Source organism: Scatophagus argus, chromosome 15 (assembly GCF_020382885.2).
Source record: "Scatophagus argus isolate fScaArg1 chromosome 15, fScaArg1.pri, whole genome shotgun sequence".
Taxonomy (NCBI): domain Eukaryota; kingdom Metazoa; phylum Chordata; class Actinopteri; family Scatophagidae; genus Scatophagus; species Scatophagus argus.
The window spans coordinates 13,784,995-13,802,566 of NC_058507.1; the positions used below are offsets into that span (position 1 = coordinate 13,784,995).

At 43.4% G+C, this 17,572-nt stretch overlaps 1 protein-coding gene across 1 annotated transcript in view; it reads right to left on the bottom strand.

Annotated features, from left to right (window-relative positions):
• The window catches only part of LOC124071973 (ryanodine receptor 3-like), a 97,171-nt gene that overhangs the window by 59,805 nt on the left and 19,794 nt on the right, over positions 1-17,572 (bottom strand). Inside the window, exons 3-16 of the mRNA XM_046413083.1 lie at positions 13,783-13,887; positions 13,201-13,221; positions 9,470-9,544; positions 9,206-9,284; positions 8,540-8,652; positions 7,165-7,264; positions 6,737-6,830; positions 5,797-5,871; positions 5,055-5,211; positions 4,243-4,407; positions 3,687-3,808; positions 2,648-2,828; positions 1,555-1,690; positions 106-201 (exon numbers count right to left, since the gene is read on the bottom strand). Of these exons, the coding sequence (XP_046269039.1) occupies positions 106-201; positions 1,555-1,690; positions 2,648-2,828; positions 3,687-3,808; positions 4,243-4,407; positions 5,055-5,211; positions 5,797-5,871; positions 6,737-6,830; positions 7,165-7,264; positions 8,540-8,652; positions 9,206-9,284; positions 9,470-9,544; positions 13,201-13,221; positions 13,783-13,887 (1,519 nt within the window). The remainder of the gene's footprint in view (positions 1-105; positions 202-1,554; positions 1,691-2,647; positions 2,829-3,686; positions 3,809-4,242; positions 4,408-5,054; positions 5,212-5,796; positions 5,872-6,736; positions 6,831-7,164; positions 7,265-8,539; positions 8,653-9,205; positions 9,285-9,469; positions 9,545-13,200; positions 13,222-13,782; positions 13,888-17,572) is intronic.

Sequence of the window (17,572 nt, forward strand, 5' to 3'; positions counted from 1 at the left end):
ATCTTTTAAGACTCATGTCCCTGTTGAGGAGTGCTGGATTACACATTATCTCACAAAGCTGTTCCACTGGAGGCTCAGTATGAGCAAGAATGATAATGAGCATACCTGACGAAGACTCCAGTCTCTCCAGCTTGCTAACCAGCCAGTCCAAGTTGTTGGAGAACTGGGTGCAGTTATTCCTGTTCCCTCTAATTAACGCTGCTGCAGGGCACAAGGAAAGCGTGCATGAGTCAAATTTTACTAGAAAGTGTTTCTGTTCGAAGAGGTGAGATGGATCACCATACACAACACCATAAACAATGTCACCCAGGGGTGGGCACCTTATATTGCACGCCCAAAGCCAAGGAACAAGAGAGGTTCCGCTTTGACACTCTTATACATATTAATTTGCAGGATGTCTAAGATAGAGCAAGGCAATGACACAAGGACATAAGACCTAAACACATGCGGACAAACACACCCACATATGTCCTAGAAAAAAAAAAGACAGGGTCACCCAAGGCAGACGGACAGGGAAGAAAGGAGAGAGGCAACCTAAATCCACTTAGAGCTGTGCCGAGCAGGTGTGTGGAGGAGGGAATGGGGGGAAGAGAGAAGGACGTGGCTGGAACACTAATATAAGCCAGGAGGTGAAATCAGTGTAAATAAGAATGTGAAGGACACACTTGGAGGGCAGTGGGCCTTCAAAGATAAACTTCATATGTGGGCTGTCCACATTCTCTTCTTAGGAATGGGACATATCCAGATCATGACAGGAAGAAAATCATGTCTGCTGGCAATTTCTTGCTTGCAAATGCTTCTTTTATTTGAAGGAAATATTCAAGGAAAACATTGTATTCATCAAATACAGCTGAAGACAGCAGTCTAGAGCAGAGTGGGAGAGCAAAAAATATCTATCCTTCCCTGTCAGATCATTTTAATCAGATACGTCTATATCTGACAGAGCATATGCTCACAGTGCAAGAGGTTAATGTGAATTTTCAGAGGCAAGGCTGATGACATTGTGCTATAGGACCACAACAAGCACAGCAAAAACAACTAAACAATACATAAAAACAGCATAGTAATGAGAACTGACAGTCGCTTAATAAAAGGCCATTCAGATAATAAAAGACACCCAAAATTTTGAGCATGTGTGCGGGGGTGTGTGACGACTGACCTTGTGGGAATGATGCTCTAGAAGAACCTCACAAAAACTGAAAGATCTTTTGTAAGCAGCGAGCCATGTGCCATCAAGTCTTTTCTTACCAATGTGAGTATGAGTGTGAGTATTAGACATAGGGATATTTGCGGTGTGTACTGTATGTGGTGTGTCTGTGTGTGCAGGCTAAGCTGCCTGACTTCTGGCATCCTCAGAATTCAATCCTCCACTATGAGGCTTCTGTAAATGGCTGGTTAAATACCAGGTCAGCACAGTTCCTCATCACCACTGAACGACAACAAATCTCATCTCTGTGATTGATTACATGAGTGAATTGGTTTGAGTTTGTGTGTGTGTGTGTGTGTGGGTGTGGGTGTGTGTGAATGTCTGTGTGTGGTAGACCGGCTTCCTACCCAGCAGCTCATACAGCAGGTTGAGAATGTCTTTCCAGGCTGCTCCGGCCTCTGACCCGGCACACTCCCCGAAATGGGCGGCACTGTTATAGACGTTCAGACGGTCAATACAGTTGGACACCAGAGTCAGCATGCCCTAAGAAATGCACAGTGATGCAACACATGAACATGATATAACCACACAAAATAAACTACATGTGAACCACACACTGACAATCCTATAAAAAAAAAAAAACATCTCTCATTAGTATGACAACCTCATCTGGCGAACGCAGCCCTGTGGGTCTCTTCTGTCCCATTTGGTGGTTGTGTCACGGTGATTTATACTACAGGGAAATATCTATAGTGATAAGATATGCTAAATGGGGGGTGTAAGAAGACAAAATGGAAATTGGAGATGATTTATAATGCCAGGAAATATCATGAGTCAGCTCTTTCTAGTGACGAATTGACCTTCTTAATGTAATATATTAAGAGCAGGACACAGATATGCTATTTTAGTATATTAACATAGCAAGACAGATAAATAAGGTGCAAGATGATCTGCTGAAATATGCATAATTTGCAAATACTAAATCCACCCAAAAAAGCATGTCATTTGGTTAATTCACACTCCTGTAGGCTTGAGGATACACGTTGTTGTAGCTTGTTAGAGTTGAGGGGAGTTTGGATAGTTGGCGTCACAGGCCCCCTCGGCAAGGCAGCTGACATTTCATAATTGATGAAAGCAATTTAGGTCCTAGAGGCTTAGCAGAAAGCTTCAGTGCGCTTGACCCAGCCTCTGGAAAACTTATAACACCAAAAACTGCTGACGCCTTTAAATGTAATGCCTCCAAATACATGATGGCATTCAAACACACCACGAAGAATCAATTCCTTTAGCCTTTCACACACTTTGTCTTTTAAGAGTTTGCCACTGCTCTCGGGTTACTCCTATGTGCAGCCACTTACTGAAATGACCTCATAAGTCAAACTCTTTACTCTAGGGTTTTTTTTTAAATAATTTTCTGCATTGTGGAACAGCTTGTGGTGTCATTAATTGATAGTTCATGGACTATAGGTTTTCTACGCCTTCCTTTATGATTAAACTCACTTCCTGTTTGAATAAGTTCTGGCGGTTCTTGAGTGACCGCAGCTTGATCTGCCTCTCTTCATGCTCCAGCTCAACGTCAGGAAGCTGGAAATAGGCAATGAGGTCATTGAGGGTTTGGAGCACCTCCTCTACAGGCAGCGAGACCATTGCCCTATTCTTAACACCCAGACAATCCAGGTCTCTGGGAGGGGGAGACAGAGAGAGCACAGAAACATCAGCACTCAAATAAATAGTAGCAGTTTGTGATCATGCATAGTTTTCAAAATACTCCCATTCAGCAATAATAATGGTAGAGACACTCTAACTGGGAGGCTTGGGCAGGCAGGAATAGAGACTGTGATGACTAACACAATGTTTAGCCCACAGGTTCATCCATGCTGAAATGCTGATTTCCGCTGGCTGGCTAAAAATAGCTCCTGTCGTAAGCATGGGAGGGGTGCGGGGGATGTATGTGTCACAGCCACAAGGGGAGGCTGAAAGACTCTCACATGTTCCTGCCATAAGTGCCCCCGAGTCTGACCCAGGGGACAGCAGGCTGGTTGATAACAAATAAAGGTAATGGAAGCATCTACTTATGTGCTCCACAGCTTTCTTTATCACAACTGGAAGTGCGTAGCAGTGACGTTGCTGGAATGTAGAAACGCATGACTGGACCACTGAGTGAGCTGTCTGGGACTTTAACAGCCCAGTCAGTCAAAACTCACAGGCCCAGAGCTTAACTCCCCACTGGGTGCGTTCCCAGTCTGACGGGACGTTACATAATGTTTTGTGTGGACTGTGTGAGGGTCTGTGTGATTTGGTGGTGTGGTGCATTTGGGGACTCTCTTGTTTTATCATCTCTATTAATTATACTCAACCATCATCAGCATGGCACTTACACAATGTGTAGCAGTGAAAGACATTTTGCAAATTACCCTAATAAACTGGCTCAAGACAAATGCGGACAGTAATTTGGCTTAATTGGGCAATTTGTGTGATCATGTCACTGTATGCCTTAGTGAAGAATGGCAACATCATTGTGCTGCAGTGTTTAACATACCTGATGAATCGATTAAACAGCAACGTGGTGTTGCGGATGATGCGTGCGGCGCGGGACTCCTCGTGCTGACAGCGCTGCAGGGTCAAGCCGTCATCCATGTGACCTTCAGAATGTAGGCATGCCTTGAGAGGGAAGAGAGACAAAGAGTGTGAGATGCTGCCATGAGACGATATGTGGTGAGGGAGCAAAATAGGAAGAGGAAGCCATTTAATGGAGAGAAAGTCTCCGGCCATCCTGAGCCAGCACTGAGTTACAATGTCTGGATCACAGGTGCTGACACTACAGGCTATCTGGCTGTGTTTACATGGAGGACATTGTCATGCACAGTGTCACGTGCACACCTCTATCAGCTCTACCACAACAGCCAAGGGACAAGGAATACATTTAGTCGAGGCAGAGATCCGAACTAACAATCATCTTAACTCAATCAACACATTACCCTCAAAACAATTATCCGCTCTGAGGAATCTCATATATTTATCAAATTTGCTCATTTTTTGTATGTGCTTTGCATCTGAAGACAGGGCGGTGTGTGCTTGCGTCTATCTTTGCTCACTCGTCTCTTGAGGGGACCCAGACGGGCAGATTTGACATCAGGTGCCTGGTAGGAGAGCCAGAGTCCTGTGGCCACGTGCATGATGAAGCAGAGCGAGTCCCCATATTTAATCTCTGCAACCCCCATGCCCTCGATGTCTCTCTTGGGGCTCTGCTCCAGCTTCTCCTACATGAGGGGGGAGGGGGAGCAGAAAATGAACACGTCAAAAGCTGTCAGGGTGAAACACATGAACACGCTAGCACAATCATAAAACGTGCACATTCAAACACACGGCATGCAGATTTGCTCTTAATCAACCACCAACCAAATGTTCACTGCATCTGCTGTTTATGACTTTGTCCATCACAATGAGATGATTGCATTTGTTTTGTATTAGGATCAGATATGACTACAACCCATAATCGAGATGAGGACTTCAATGCTAAATGACTTAACTTGTATTCTATAATGTGGGCTTTAAATCCACATTGGAAGGGTCACTAATTAGCTCACAATCACTGGCCGTATCTAGAAACTCCATTAAACAGAGTATGGTTAAATGGTCGGTTCAGTCAGAGTCTACAAGTTCAGTTAAATTAACCTCTATGGCATAGCTTTCACTGGTCCAGTCAATTCCATTGTCCTTGAAAAAAAATGGAGATTTTCCAGTCCAAAGGGAGTGGGCGGTTCATTTGTAAAGGTTTAGAGGTGACCCTTTCCAGAGGTGTTTAATGAGGAAGCATGTGGTTGACACAGGTCACCTTGAGGAACAGCATGGACTGAAGTGCATACATCTTGTACCCTTTTACCCGTATGTGTGTGTGTGTCCTAACCTTAGAGGCTCTGAAGCAGAAGGCAGTGGAGATGGTGTCGGACCTCTCCCGGTCCTGCAGCACCAACCCTTTGTCCTCAGTCAGTGCCAGGTAGTGACCGGTGGTCAGGTGCCGCAGTCTGAAGGGCTGACCCCAGCGGATGTGGCTCCCACTCCAGCTGTCAAGGTCACACATTAAAATGAAACATCCAAACTAGCCTTTCATAAGCCCTGGAAGCCTAATATCTGCTAATTAGTAAATCTAGACATTGCTGCCAGCTGTTAATTATCTAGCGTGCCATGCGGTAGAAGAATAATCAAACATTTTTCTAATTATGCACTTTGTTTCTGTTCAGGTAATTCAAAACAAGCCAGGGTCAGAAACACAGCAGATGTGACAAATATTGTATTTGACACAGGAAGTGAAATGGGAAAAGGAAAGGCAGCATCCTTCAGAGGCTGTAAAACAGCCAGGATCAAAGACTTGCAAGAGAAAAGAACAGAAAAAAAGGGAATGAGGGAGGGAGACAGAGGAATAAAGAGACAGAGAGGCCACAGTGCAGCATTAAATCATTGGTAGGGAGAGAGAGGAAAGGACAGATGGGTGGTGTGAGAAAAAATAGAAAGAGGAAACAGCAGATATAAAGAAGCAGGTGAGGTGGAAAAACAGGAAAATGATTGAAAATGAAAAAAAGAATAAAAATAAGTGAAACAGGTAGCGAGAAACAGGGAACAAAAGAATACATAAAAGAAACTCAATCCACCTGATTCGGAGTGGTTCCAGCCTCCACAAGGACCTGGCCTTGGCGCCAGCTTTACCCGTCTCATAGTTGACTATCCTGGGGGATGCCAGAGAAGCATGAGTGGGAGGTCTGTCTGTGGATGCTTTAAATGTCTAGTCACTGCTGATGCTGTCAAGGTCATTTATCCTGGCTTAGAAGACCACCACCTCTTTATTCTCATTTGTCACACTGATATTCACTGGGAGGATGTTCAGCTCCGACACATAAGCACATACCCGCTGAAGCACGGGCTTTATTTACTCTGCCGACTAGTGCATCACATCCTTCAAACAGAGACGACACATATGGGCCGATAACCCACAGCTACACTGTCTATCAGTGATATGGGTGACTGGGCCCACAGATAAAAGAAATCACTCATCACCCCCCGCTGACAGTTTGGAGTGTGTTTGATCGGCCCCGGAAAAATGTAAGACGTGTATAAAGCTTGCTCTGTCTGGTAGATTTCAAGGACAACAGTAGGGGAAAAGTCAAAGCTGTAAATTAGTATCTAATCCCAACCCAATATCTGCCATATCTAAAAATTCTAAAAATATGTGTATGTGTGTTTGTGCCCAGGGAGAAGACACATCTCCTGGCACCTAGTGAACAGTGGATGGGCCATGCCTGCTGTTTTGACCCACTTCAAGCCCAGCTTCTGTGGCCTACCTTATCCGTGTTGGCACTGAGCAGCTACACTGTAGACAAAAATAACACAGCAGCCATTTTGGCTCCCCAGAGAGCTGTGCGTCACGCTGGTCAGAAGCATTTTTATAAAGCAAACTAGGAATTAAGGAACCACAGGTAAATCATAGGTCAGTAAGCTTCTCATGTGCTACATAACTGCTTTGCCATCACTAAAGTGTGAGCCCTAATGCTGCAGTGTAATCTGCTTTGCCTGTTTGTTCACTGTGTTCTGCACCTCTGTTGCTCTTCACTCTGGTCTGACCCTGGGATCGCCACTACCTCATCGTGTCCGTGGAACAGCCGCATCACGTGACCACCCAACAGGTAGCCTATTTGAGGAGGAGAGAAAGACGATTTAAATACAGTGATTCCGAAGATTTCATTGCCATTTCTGACGCAGCTTTTGCCCCCACTGTGAACATTGAGCATTAGGAAATGAGGTCATAAATTTAGGGTTGCATTTAGTGTTTTTGATTGCTTGTTTTTAATTAATCAAAAATCGAGATCCCAGCAGATCAGATTATGGCAAACCTTGTCTACAAGGAGTCTTCCAGTTTTAGATCTCTTTTATATTTAAGTCATATGTTTCCTCTTGAATCATATAATTTATGAACTTCAAGAACAATAGAGAAAATAATGAGGTTTTGTGTGTGTCGTCTCCACCTTCTTCTATGTTGCTCCCGGAGCAGATGGGATGGACGTTCCACAGGGTTTGCATGAAAGAAGCATCCACCTGGATGTTGCCATTGGAGATGGATAAGTGCTGAAGGAAAGAAGGAAAGATTACATGCAGCATCTACTTATTTGTGTGCATCCACATCAGTGACAGTACAGGAGATGAACTGTCTGTCGGAGAACAAAGGTGGAAACATGTTTTTATTACAGCAGCTTTACTAATGAAGATATTTCACCTGCTTTTATTCTTCTGTTTTTCAGAATGAAATGATTAAATACAACAAGCCTGTAAACACTGTATATCTCCAGATGATAACCTAATAGTAATCGGTTGTGGGTTTTATCAAAAGATGGACACTGGATTTCTAATATCTACATGAAATCAGATCAAATGTCATATTGATGACAACTGAGTCAGAGTTCAGCTAAAGTTTGAAACTCCCTGGAATCAATGATCCAGAAAAAAACACTCCAGTTTATCATCGAGCGTTGAGGGAATCATATAACTGACTGACAGATGCCTTGAGAGTTTGGGGATTTATACTGTCTGGGGGGCTGTCAAGCTGTCTATGTGTGCGTGCATGACTGTGTGTGTACATGGGTGTGTTTGCCACATTTTCTGTGTGTCAGACTGGAAGAAAACAAATTTTGTGACAGCTGTGTCCTGATCATCCTCCCTCCCCAGAGTCCCTCTGCAGCCCTGAGGTGCTGTCCCCACATACCACTGTGTGGGTGACAGCGGGGACAGACTACAAAATTGACATCCGCATCTGTGAGGCGCAAGTGGTCATCTGGCCGTGCCCCTGCCGCCACAGGGGGGTAAACACCGCCTGGCTACTGTCACCAACTTCACGGATCAACTTCAGGGGTTAACACAGCGCTATGATGCTAAGCCTAGAGGGCATGAGGGTCTAATGGTAAAAGAAGCCTATAGCTGAAAAGGTCAGTTCAGAAGATGATCATTATTAACGGCAGTGGGATGTGGGGATGTGACGAGGATGATAATAGCACAGGCTCATTTGAAAGGGCACCGGCAGCAGTCTAAAGAAATCGTAATCCACCAAAGCAGACATTTCCAGTGCAGATCATATTTTGCTTAATGTAATTGTTAGCAGTCTTGCAGTCATCCAGGAGGAAAAAGTTGTAGCTTTTAAGCCTCCTGCAGGAGAGACATCACAGGGAGAGAGCAGTATGTGGTTACCAGATCAGGATAATCTGAAATGTTGTCAAATCAGGGGAAGCAGAGTTGATGCTCTCCTTCTGAGACTTCTACATTATGCAGCCACCTGCCCACACACACACACACATATATACTGTATATTAGCTACAGCTTTAGGGGACAAATGGCTACCACTAAACTTACAAGATATCGCTCTGAGGACAAGCTGACAAGGATGAGGTCATCACCGATCCGCACCTTCTCTCCTTCGGATCTCTGCTTCGAGGCAGGGTGGATCGTCCACCAACAGGCCTCACCTACAGTGATAGACACACACATACACACACACATAAATACATACTGCCTCCATATATTAATTTGAAAAACAAACTGATATAGCGAACAATTCTGAGAGAATTACATTGCCACTGCCACAATGTCATCTGTAATAACTGCTAACGCAATAAGGTGAGAGTAGGCAGGAATGAGAATTTGGACACATGCGGGTGCGCCATGGCAACAATCTCTTTAAGACTGCGTGGTACGAAATAACTAATAAAGCAAACAGGAAATTCAGGTATCAGTACACCACAAGAAGACTACTGAATGTGCAGCAGAGATGCAATCAGCACTATGCATACAGTTCTCCACAGGGAATATTACAGAGACGTTGGGAAAAAAAGACACGCTCCCGAACAAATAAGCTGAAAAGAGAGGACGAGAGAGAGAGAGAGACACAGCGACCGAGGGATAAAGACAGCAGAAAGAAAGACATGGTGAAAGATTGAGAGACAGACAGCCAGAAACAGCGAGAATGAAAGAGGACAAATAGGCAGATGAAAGCAAACGGTGCCAAAGTTGTTCCGTTACCTGTTGAATCCTCCTGCAGACCGACATCAAAGGACAGCTTATCTGTCTGCGACCTTGATGTCTTCAAACAGGCCAGGTACTGTGGTGAACACCAACACAGGACAGAGCCGTCACACACACACACACTCCTCCTTGCTCACATGCTGATTTTCACGTGACTGTCAAGCATTTAAATCACTAATGGCAGTTAAATCCTGCTAATCAGGTTTGAATGTGTTGCTCTTATGATGGTGACACTGATGGCGATTGTGTGGGACCTCTTACCATCGAGCTGAAGGAATGCCGTAGGAGGATGGCGTGTCCGTACAGCAGGGTCTTGTGCCCGCCGCTCTGCGCTGCCTGCACAGATAATTCACCCACACAAAAACACATATACGCTGTTGTTACTAGTTAGATGTCAAGCTCAAACTCCTGACAGAACATCCCCTGGGGTCTCACTACAGCTGCTTCAATCCACACCCGACCTCTGGCACTCAATGTTGACCTCAGCGATAGCGGTAGAGGACCTTTGCGCCAACGATGTTGACCTCAAGCTTGGGGCTCACATCTCCTGAGGACGGTTTGCCAACCCATCTTGCAAATGAAGACATGCATTCTGACTCGCCACAGGAGATGATGCTTCTCTCCTGTATCCATGAGTGAACAGGATACGGGGTCATCTTTCCAGCACTCCGACTACAGGAATGTGGGAAGGATGCACAACTACTGTCAGGCTCCGGTGCAATTTCAACATTAGCAGGGAGTGATTTTGCCTCTTATGGGATTGGGTTAAGATGCAGGAGGGGAACGAATGATATCTCTACTGGTAGAGATGCAAAGGGCATAAAGATAAAGAAGAGCTTTTGTTGGTTTTCTTGGGCAAGCAACTCCCATGTAACTCACCTTCCTTATGAGCCTCTAGGAAGCATTAAGGTAAGAAAGAGTGTCATTATTCAGAAAGGACTATTGTTCTCCTGAGCCCCTCCAGCTGCAATTGCCTTGGTAAAAATGATTAAAGTCGTGGGGGCAGATGTAATTGTCAAAAAGTCATTTTTCCTTTAGAGGGATTAGGGAAAATATTCTTTGGCATTTTACAAAGCAGTGCCATTGACAAAAGATGTAGAAATAATGTCTGAAAAAGAGCCAGGTTTAACCATAAAAATGTCACATAAACTGAAATTGCAACCACTAACGGACACTAATGATATGTAGTCAAGACCTAAAATCTACCAAAGCTACATAAGCAAGTCTTATAATTATCTGAGAGATGCATGAATCATAGCAGTGTTTCATGAAAACATCCTACCGAGCACAGTCTCTCTTTGCTTCTGTTTGATTGTCTCTCTTTTTTCTCTTTGTCCCTCTATCCCTCCCGATTGGCTAGGGGGACAATAGCCAGCCTGTGATTTGATGCAGTTGTGTCATGCAGACTGCAGCACTGGCTTCCAGGCTTCTTCTGTGCTTCTGGCTACTGCTATATGCTGGCTGAGGTACTGAGCTTAATGCGGCGAGGCACATCCAGCTGCAATCACCACAACCAATAAAGCCCAAGTCTCCCCACTCACTTCCTTATCCCACAGCTGGGCGGTGTGTTGTACAGATAGAGTATAGTGAAGGAAATTGTGGCTCATATCAGTCAGAAAAAGAATCCTTTACATGGAGAGACACATTGCAGCAAAAATGCAATACACTAACTAACTAAAACTGCATTACTTATGCAGCTTATTGTACCATAAAGGAAAAGACTATTGCAGCAAAGAAGTGTAAGAGAGGAAACAAGCCATGTACTCAGTCTTCTGTTTAGCTGTTGACCACAAGTGACATCCTCACATCAATTTAAAGGTGCGACACTTTGTAGGACGCAACCTCCCAGGTGCGTGAGCCCTGCAGTACATTAGGTGTGTGTGTTTGTGTGGCAGCGATATTGCAGTTTCTCTCAATAAAGCAAGAAGAAAAAGAGGTGGTAAAAAAAGCAAAAAAGGACACCAGATATTCAGAGCAGTTCTGTTTTCTTAACTGAATGATGTCATCATTTACCCTTATGACCAGTGACCCCCAAATCAAAAAGGTCAGCGCCTTTTCGATGAGCGATGGCAAATTCACATTGCTGGTGGATGCCGAGCTAGATGGGGCCTGGCATTTACACTGGCTGCAAGCGTGTTATCTTATTGTCTTCTTCCTCAGCGCCTTCCAGCTAAAAAGGCCTGCGCTACTGATTTGTTCCAGCCACCGTCTATTGATAAGCTCATGTGTTCAAAGACATATTGATTTTGGAGCCTCAGCTGAGACACATTCAGCCTCCGTTTCCCCTTTAATGGTGCTTCCTTCAGTGGCATTTCAGTGCAGGCAAAGAATGATGAATAGGAAGACAATATTGAAAACAGATATCAGTGAACAGAGAGAAAACACTGAAGTAACAAGGTAAAAATGGCCAATTCAAGACATCTAAAATCCTCTGTGGTACTTGCTACAAAGGAACTAAAGGTGTGAGAGGTTAAGGAGGATATTTGTAAAATGTGTAAATCTTTCAATTAGTCTTAAAGAAAATATGAGACCCAGCAATATTTAAGTCCAGTTTGTTTTAATGTTTTATTCTATTCAAAATGTCTCTATATACTGATATAGAAAAATATCAATTAAGAAATTATTGCTATACTACGACATCCAACCATGCACCACTGTGGCTTTTGCATGGTGTACCTGTCATTTGGCTTATGTCAACGTGACCTTCTGCTTTGCATATGATGGAAAGATGGTGCTACAATTTAATGTAAATTAGGTAATTTGATTGTCTGTAGGGAAGTTCTCCATCTACACAGAACCACCTCTGTTCCGACAAATTAATGCACAGGTAGCGGGCAGGATCATGAAACCTAAAAACATAAATTTTAAATTTCTCCCTTTTTGATTCCGGGTATTTTTTTTCCAAAGATGAACACAGGATGAGCTATGTACAGAACACATACGTATGCTGGTGGACAAAAAACATGCAATTTCAGTTGGACTTGAAGAGTTATGTTCAGGCCTTAAAAAGGTGCTGATGCAAGAGGGATGAGGCTGGGCTAGCAGTTAATTACATCCATTTGAGCTTTAATTTAGCATTTAATATACTGAGCATCCTTTTTCTCTGCTGTGGCTCATAATTTCCTGCCAGCTAGCATTTAGAGTCCTCGCAGCAGCAGTGGGACGAATGAATTTGACTCCTGTTCTAACGCTGCACTGACAGTCCACTGTGGCCATGCAGCTCTAGCACTGAAACATCCATTTATCTCGCGAGTCAGGGCAATGAATATGATAGTAACAGAGGACATACATAAATCCTCACCATCATTAGCCATGTGACATTACAGAGTAAACTGTTTGAATCAAAGTGAGCTGAGAGCTTTTATGACTGAATCACTCAAGATCATTTTCTGTCTTGTTGCAAAAATCTCAGCTATTTGTATCATGTCATAGCATCTTATAGCATTTAGCCAAGAGTAAGTGAGATAAAGAAAAAAAAGAAGATACTGTGACAAATTAGAGCTTATCCAATGTGGTAGGGTTTGCATAAAACAAATGATACCGCAGTGAACATCCATCTGAATGCCCCGAGGACAAGACCAATGTTAATCTGACGCTAATCCAGCATTGATGCCGCTGTGGTTCTCCAGTAGTGGAAACTGAGTTGTCTGAGAGCTGATGGTTGCAAGGGACCTTACAGGGAAGTCTATATAAAACTCTATTTGTCTCCTTCAGCTCAGTAGGAGCTCAGACACAATCATCTGACCAAGCGTATACAAAAAATCCATAAGATCGTTAGTTACTTCAAAGCATGGGTTCTGGGGTTTGTATAAACCACACATTTTTTAATCAGTCTCTACGGTAAAGACAAATGTTCAGCGGTGACATGTCACCACTGACGAGCCACACTATAAGGCAACAGTGGGGGGTAAGAGAACAAATTGTGTACTGCGACTACTGTACTGTGTCATGCATTAGGGATGAGAGGGGAATGGTATGAGTGGTGAACATACCCATCGATCCGGGCCGCGTGTCTATCATGCAGAAGATGGAGATTATACACAGAAAATAGAAGATAAAGATGGGAGAATTACACATCTGTCACAGCAATGAGAAAAAGAAGCAAACACTGACAACAACGATAACATGTGCACATTCCACCTCCACCAGACACCCGTCTTTTCTCTTATTATATTGGAAGTTAATGAAAAAGCCAAACGCGTCGTCAGCTGCTCTCTTTGCTTATTTTACAAAGGAAAATCTGCAGCTAAATGAAGCTGTTCAGATGGACAAAAGTGCACGTGGCACTTGAGGCAAAGCTGCAGTAATGCCAGGGCATCGTCATTAATATTCATGAGGGCCCGGACCTCTCTGCAGTTAGGGTCACCAGGCCACTGTAATGGGCCTATTTTACTCATTAATCTCTTGACTGAACAACTTAAGAGTATTCAGCTTTGTTGACTGCATTCATTACAGCAAACTCTTTTGCAACATCGTCTTTTGAACATCCAGCACACAGTGACATACAGTACATGACCCAGGGATGACTTATGAAAAGTTAAATTATGGACTGTAGACTGTTCATCATCACTCACCCCTTCACTGTTCTGTCCGCTCTTAGCCAGCATCTCCTGCAGGGCTCGTACTGACAGAGACTGTTCCAGCACAAAGGTGCAGATGCACAGGTCTGGAGGAACATACTGCAACAACAGAGAAGTGGATTAAAAATGAACACAGCTCAAAGCTCTCACCAAGGTGTTTTTCTTTTATTTACAGTACATGCAATACTTCTCTGCACTTCTTCTCATGTTGCCTCATTGTAATCATTTCCCACAACATGAAGCAGATTTTTACAGCCTATAAAAATGCAAATGTAATCTCAGGTGAAATCAAAAGTTGAGGCTACAGGGGACGAAAGTAACTCAATAACAAAGCAAACAAAGGTATTGGCATGTGTTTTTGACGCATGTTTTCTCTGAACAGAAACCAAGGAGTCACAAAGGACTTTTCTTTACGCCATCTCCAAGATTAAAAAAGGCATTTAGGTGACAAGGAGTGTGAAATTGATCCACGTCTGGGTAATGAAGTAATTGAAACCGTTATCTCGTGCTGTGCTATGATACCACCAAGGTGCAAAATTGCCCAATGCAGCTTTAAACCTGCTTTAACTTATGTTATGTCTTTTAGGGGGGCAGTGAAAAGAGCTGTAAACACATACCACATCAGATATACTATCACATCTTAAGTTGATATGGCAAAAATTCTAAGCCGACAGTTGCCTCCAGGAGAGCAGTGAGAGTGAGAAAAACCCAAAAATTGAACATTAAAAATAACTTTAAAGCCACTTCAAATGGATAACACCTTTGTAGCAACTGAAGCGAAGGACAAGGAGCATGGAAAATACAAATATGTAAAGGTTGTTACATCCCTCTTGGTCATTATGCAATGATTACCACAGCCACCTGTTCTGCCTCCCATCAACGCTGATTTTGATTTAGTATGCAAAGAAACTTTTGCTACACAAGTAAAACATCCACATCTGGCCAGAAAAATGAAAGCTGCCCCTTCCATCTACAGGAATATTCCGATTAGATGCCCACCCATAAAGGCTCTGCTGACTGCGGCATTTTTACTGCTCTTGAACCAAGTTTGTCTTAATCAAGTGGGAGATATTCATTAAAGGGTACTTTATAAATAGATTAAGTGCTCTCAGGTCAGTCTGTGCTCAGATAAGGAAGATCTTGGACAGGGCGATATTAGATGAACGAAGAAGATGCCAAATCACATCCCAAACCAGGGCAGCGGAAGATGGAACAGGAGAGGATAGAGGCAGGTCAGTGACAGAATGAGGGAAGCAGGGGTATAGCTTCAAGATAAATGGTACCTACCTAAACACCTTTCCTGGCCTCCTTACTGAATAACTCAACTCTTCCCAAACTGGTTCATTCATGCAGGTAACCTCATTTGCAAACTTCGCAAAACCCACTTTCAGGGTGAAGTAACAGTGGATTTACATCAAGATTACAAGACTAAAATGACCGATACAGTACAAGTAAGCAAGCAGAGCAATCAGATCATCAAACCTAAGTCCTGACGAAGTATAGAAGCTGCAGGAAGGACAGAAGAGGTGCTGTCGTTGAAAACAAATAGAGATGATTTACTGCAGCACATGTCAGTGTGTGTTGGAATCCAACAACAGTGTTTCCTGATAGTCTCACTGTCTGGCTGCACACTACAGACACCATCCACAGCCACCTAATTTAGATGTCAACTCGAATCATTTGTTTTATGTTGAGAGATGTTATCAATTTATTCTCATCCGAAAGGTCTAATTTACATAGAGAGACAAGTAGAGAAACACTCCCATAAATGCACTTAAAGGAATAATTTGACATTTTAGGGACTTATCACTTAGTGGGCAAATCTTATAACGGCTAAAATCATTATTTTAATATTAACAATGGATCACGTGACTTTTTCTATGTGAAAATTGCTGCTCAAAGTAATGAACCTGCAGAGAATCATCAGCTGACTCTGCGGTTTCCCTCAGCTCAGTTTTCCAGCCTCCATCGTTACTGCTTTAGTTTTGTCTCATCACTCAGGCTGTTTTTCTCATCCATGACAAGCAAAAGCTTGAAGAGTTTGAAAAAAACAAAACAAAAAACAAGCAAACAGCATATCTGGCTATAAATCCAGATGTTTTTCTCATGAGTTAGAAGAGATAGAGCTAAAAGCGGCGTGATAACTGGACTAGCATTTCTCAACAAGAATGTGAACGAGACATTCACCAAAATGTTAAACTCCTCAAAATTAAATATTTGTACATTCTTCCCCTGCAATATGTATGTAATCTAACAAATTTTCAACATGCTGGTTGGATCGGAGACACTTTTGCACTGGTTATCTTTGTCTCTAGCAGAGTCACTGTAGAGTAATCATGATAAAAGTATCAATCCAGCCCTGTCCTCATCTCCCTGGGTGACTAACATCCGATCTTTGCCCTCTCCAGAAGCAGGACTGTAACAGTTGGTTGGGAGGGGACGGTCTTGAGACAGCAAAGCTGCGAAATGCGTCTAGAGAGAGGCAGAGAGGATGATGAGTGTCCTGCCAGGTCAGGATGTCCTCTCACAAGGCAGAGCAGGGAGACGTCTTTACAGCAGCTCGGCCGTGCCCTGACGTTTGGTTTATGACCAATAGTGTAACGAGGGAAAGAGGCAGGCAGAGATAGATGACATCTTTATTTCTGTCTCCAGAGAGATGGTCAAAGAGGGTTAAAGTTGATTGTCTTGAGGATGCGACATCGTACTCTGCCTTTCCTTTTCAGTTTAATTGGAGGAGCTGTGAAAACTTTTAATTAAAAGGTTAAAGAAAGGAAATCAGTTGGCCACTACTAGATTCTTGATTTGCATAGTGTACACACAACAAAGACACAACATCACTGCCTTTATGACATGTTGGCATCTACTCTCCGGTGGTCATAATACTGAGGCCCTGACAGGCGGGACCTGCTGGTCGTATATCACAATCAACCAGCTTCTCACCGGCTGATTGATGTTGCCATTTAAACTGTGCACACTTTAAATCAACCACATCCTGTCGTCCTGGTTCTGTGCCCCATTACTAGTCTGGTTCACCAAAGGAAGCAGGTATCTATTCGGTCGTTCAGTCCCACTCCTAAATTGCCATCTTGTGTTTTTTCATCTCTCCATCGTTGATCCCAAAGGTGGGGTGATGCCTTTTCATAAAAACGGCAGGCAATGAAGACAAAGTGCAAGACAGGGAGAACATCCATCACACCTGTCAGGTATAATTACCATCCAATATGGGGCGAAAGCCTTGCCTCCCTCTGCGTACAATAACCCTCCCCCAAACATACACACAGATAGTCTTTCTGAGAGCTGTTGGAGTGGGCTATTGAAAAGGAGAGAAGATAGTCAATGCCAGGAGTACATGGATCTTTCATTTGTCCTTCCTCTTTCAGCCTCCTCATGTTGTCCCTCTTTCTCTGAAAAGCATCACTGCATCTCATTTACAAACTGTATTTGCCCGTTGTCATAGCTCGAGTAAAATTAATTTCAGACAATACTAATGGATTATGATTAAAAGACAATCAATGTGGAAAAAGCCCATTAGGCCTGCTGTCAATAGTCTGCTATCGGAAAACATTAACGCCAGATGAGCAGCAGAGCAACAGAGGCCGGTGAAAGGTGAGAGCACCTTGGGATTCCTACTTGGATGCTGATATTTCTGCCAAATGGCTTGCTGAGTTACGAGTCGAAGAAAAAAAGTCGAGGATGTGCTTCACGACTTTCATAATTTGCCACGCAGAAATGCATTTGGGTGGCAAACTGCTGATTACAAAGGCAAACAATTAAATTTAATTCA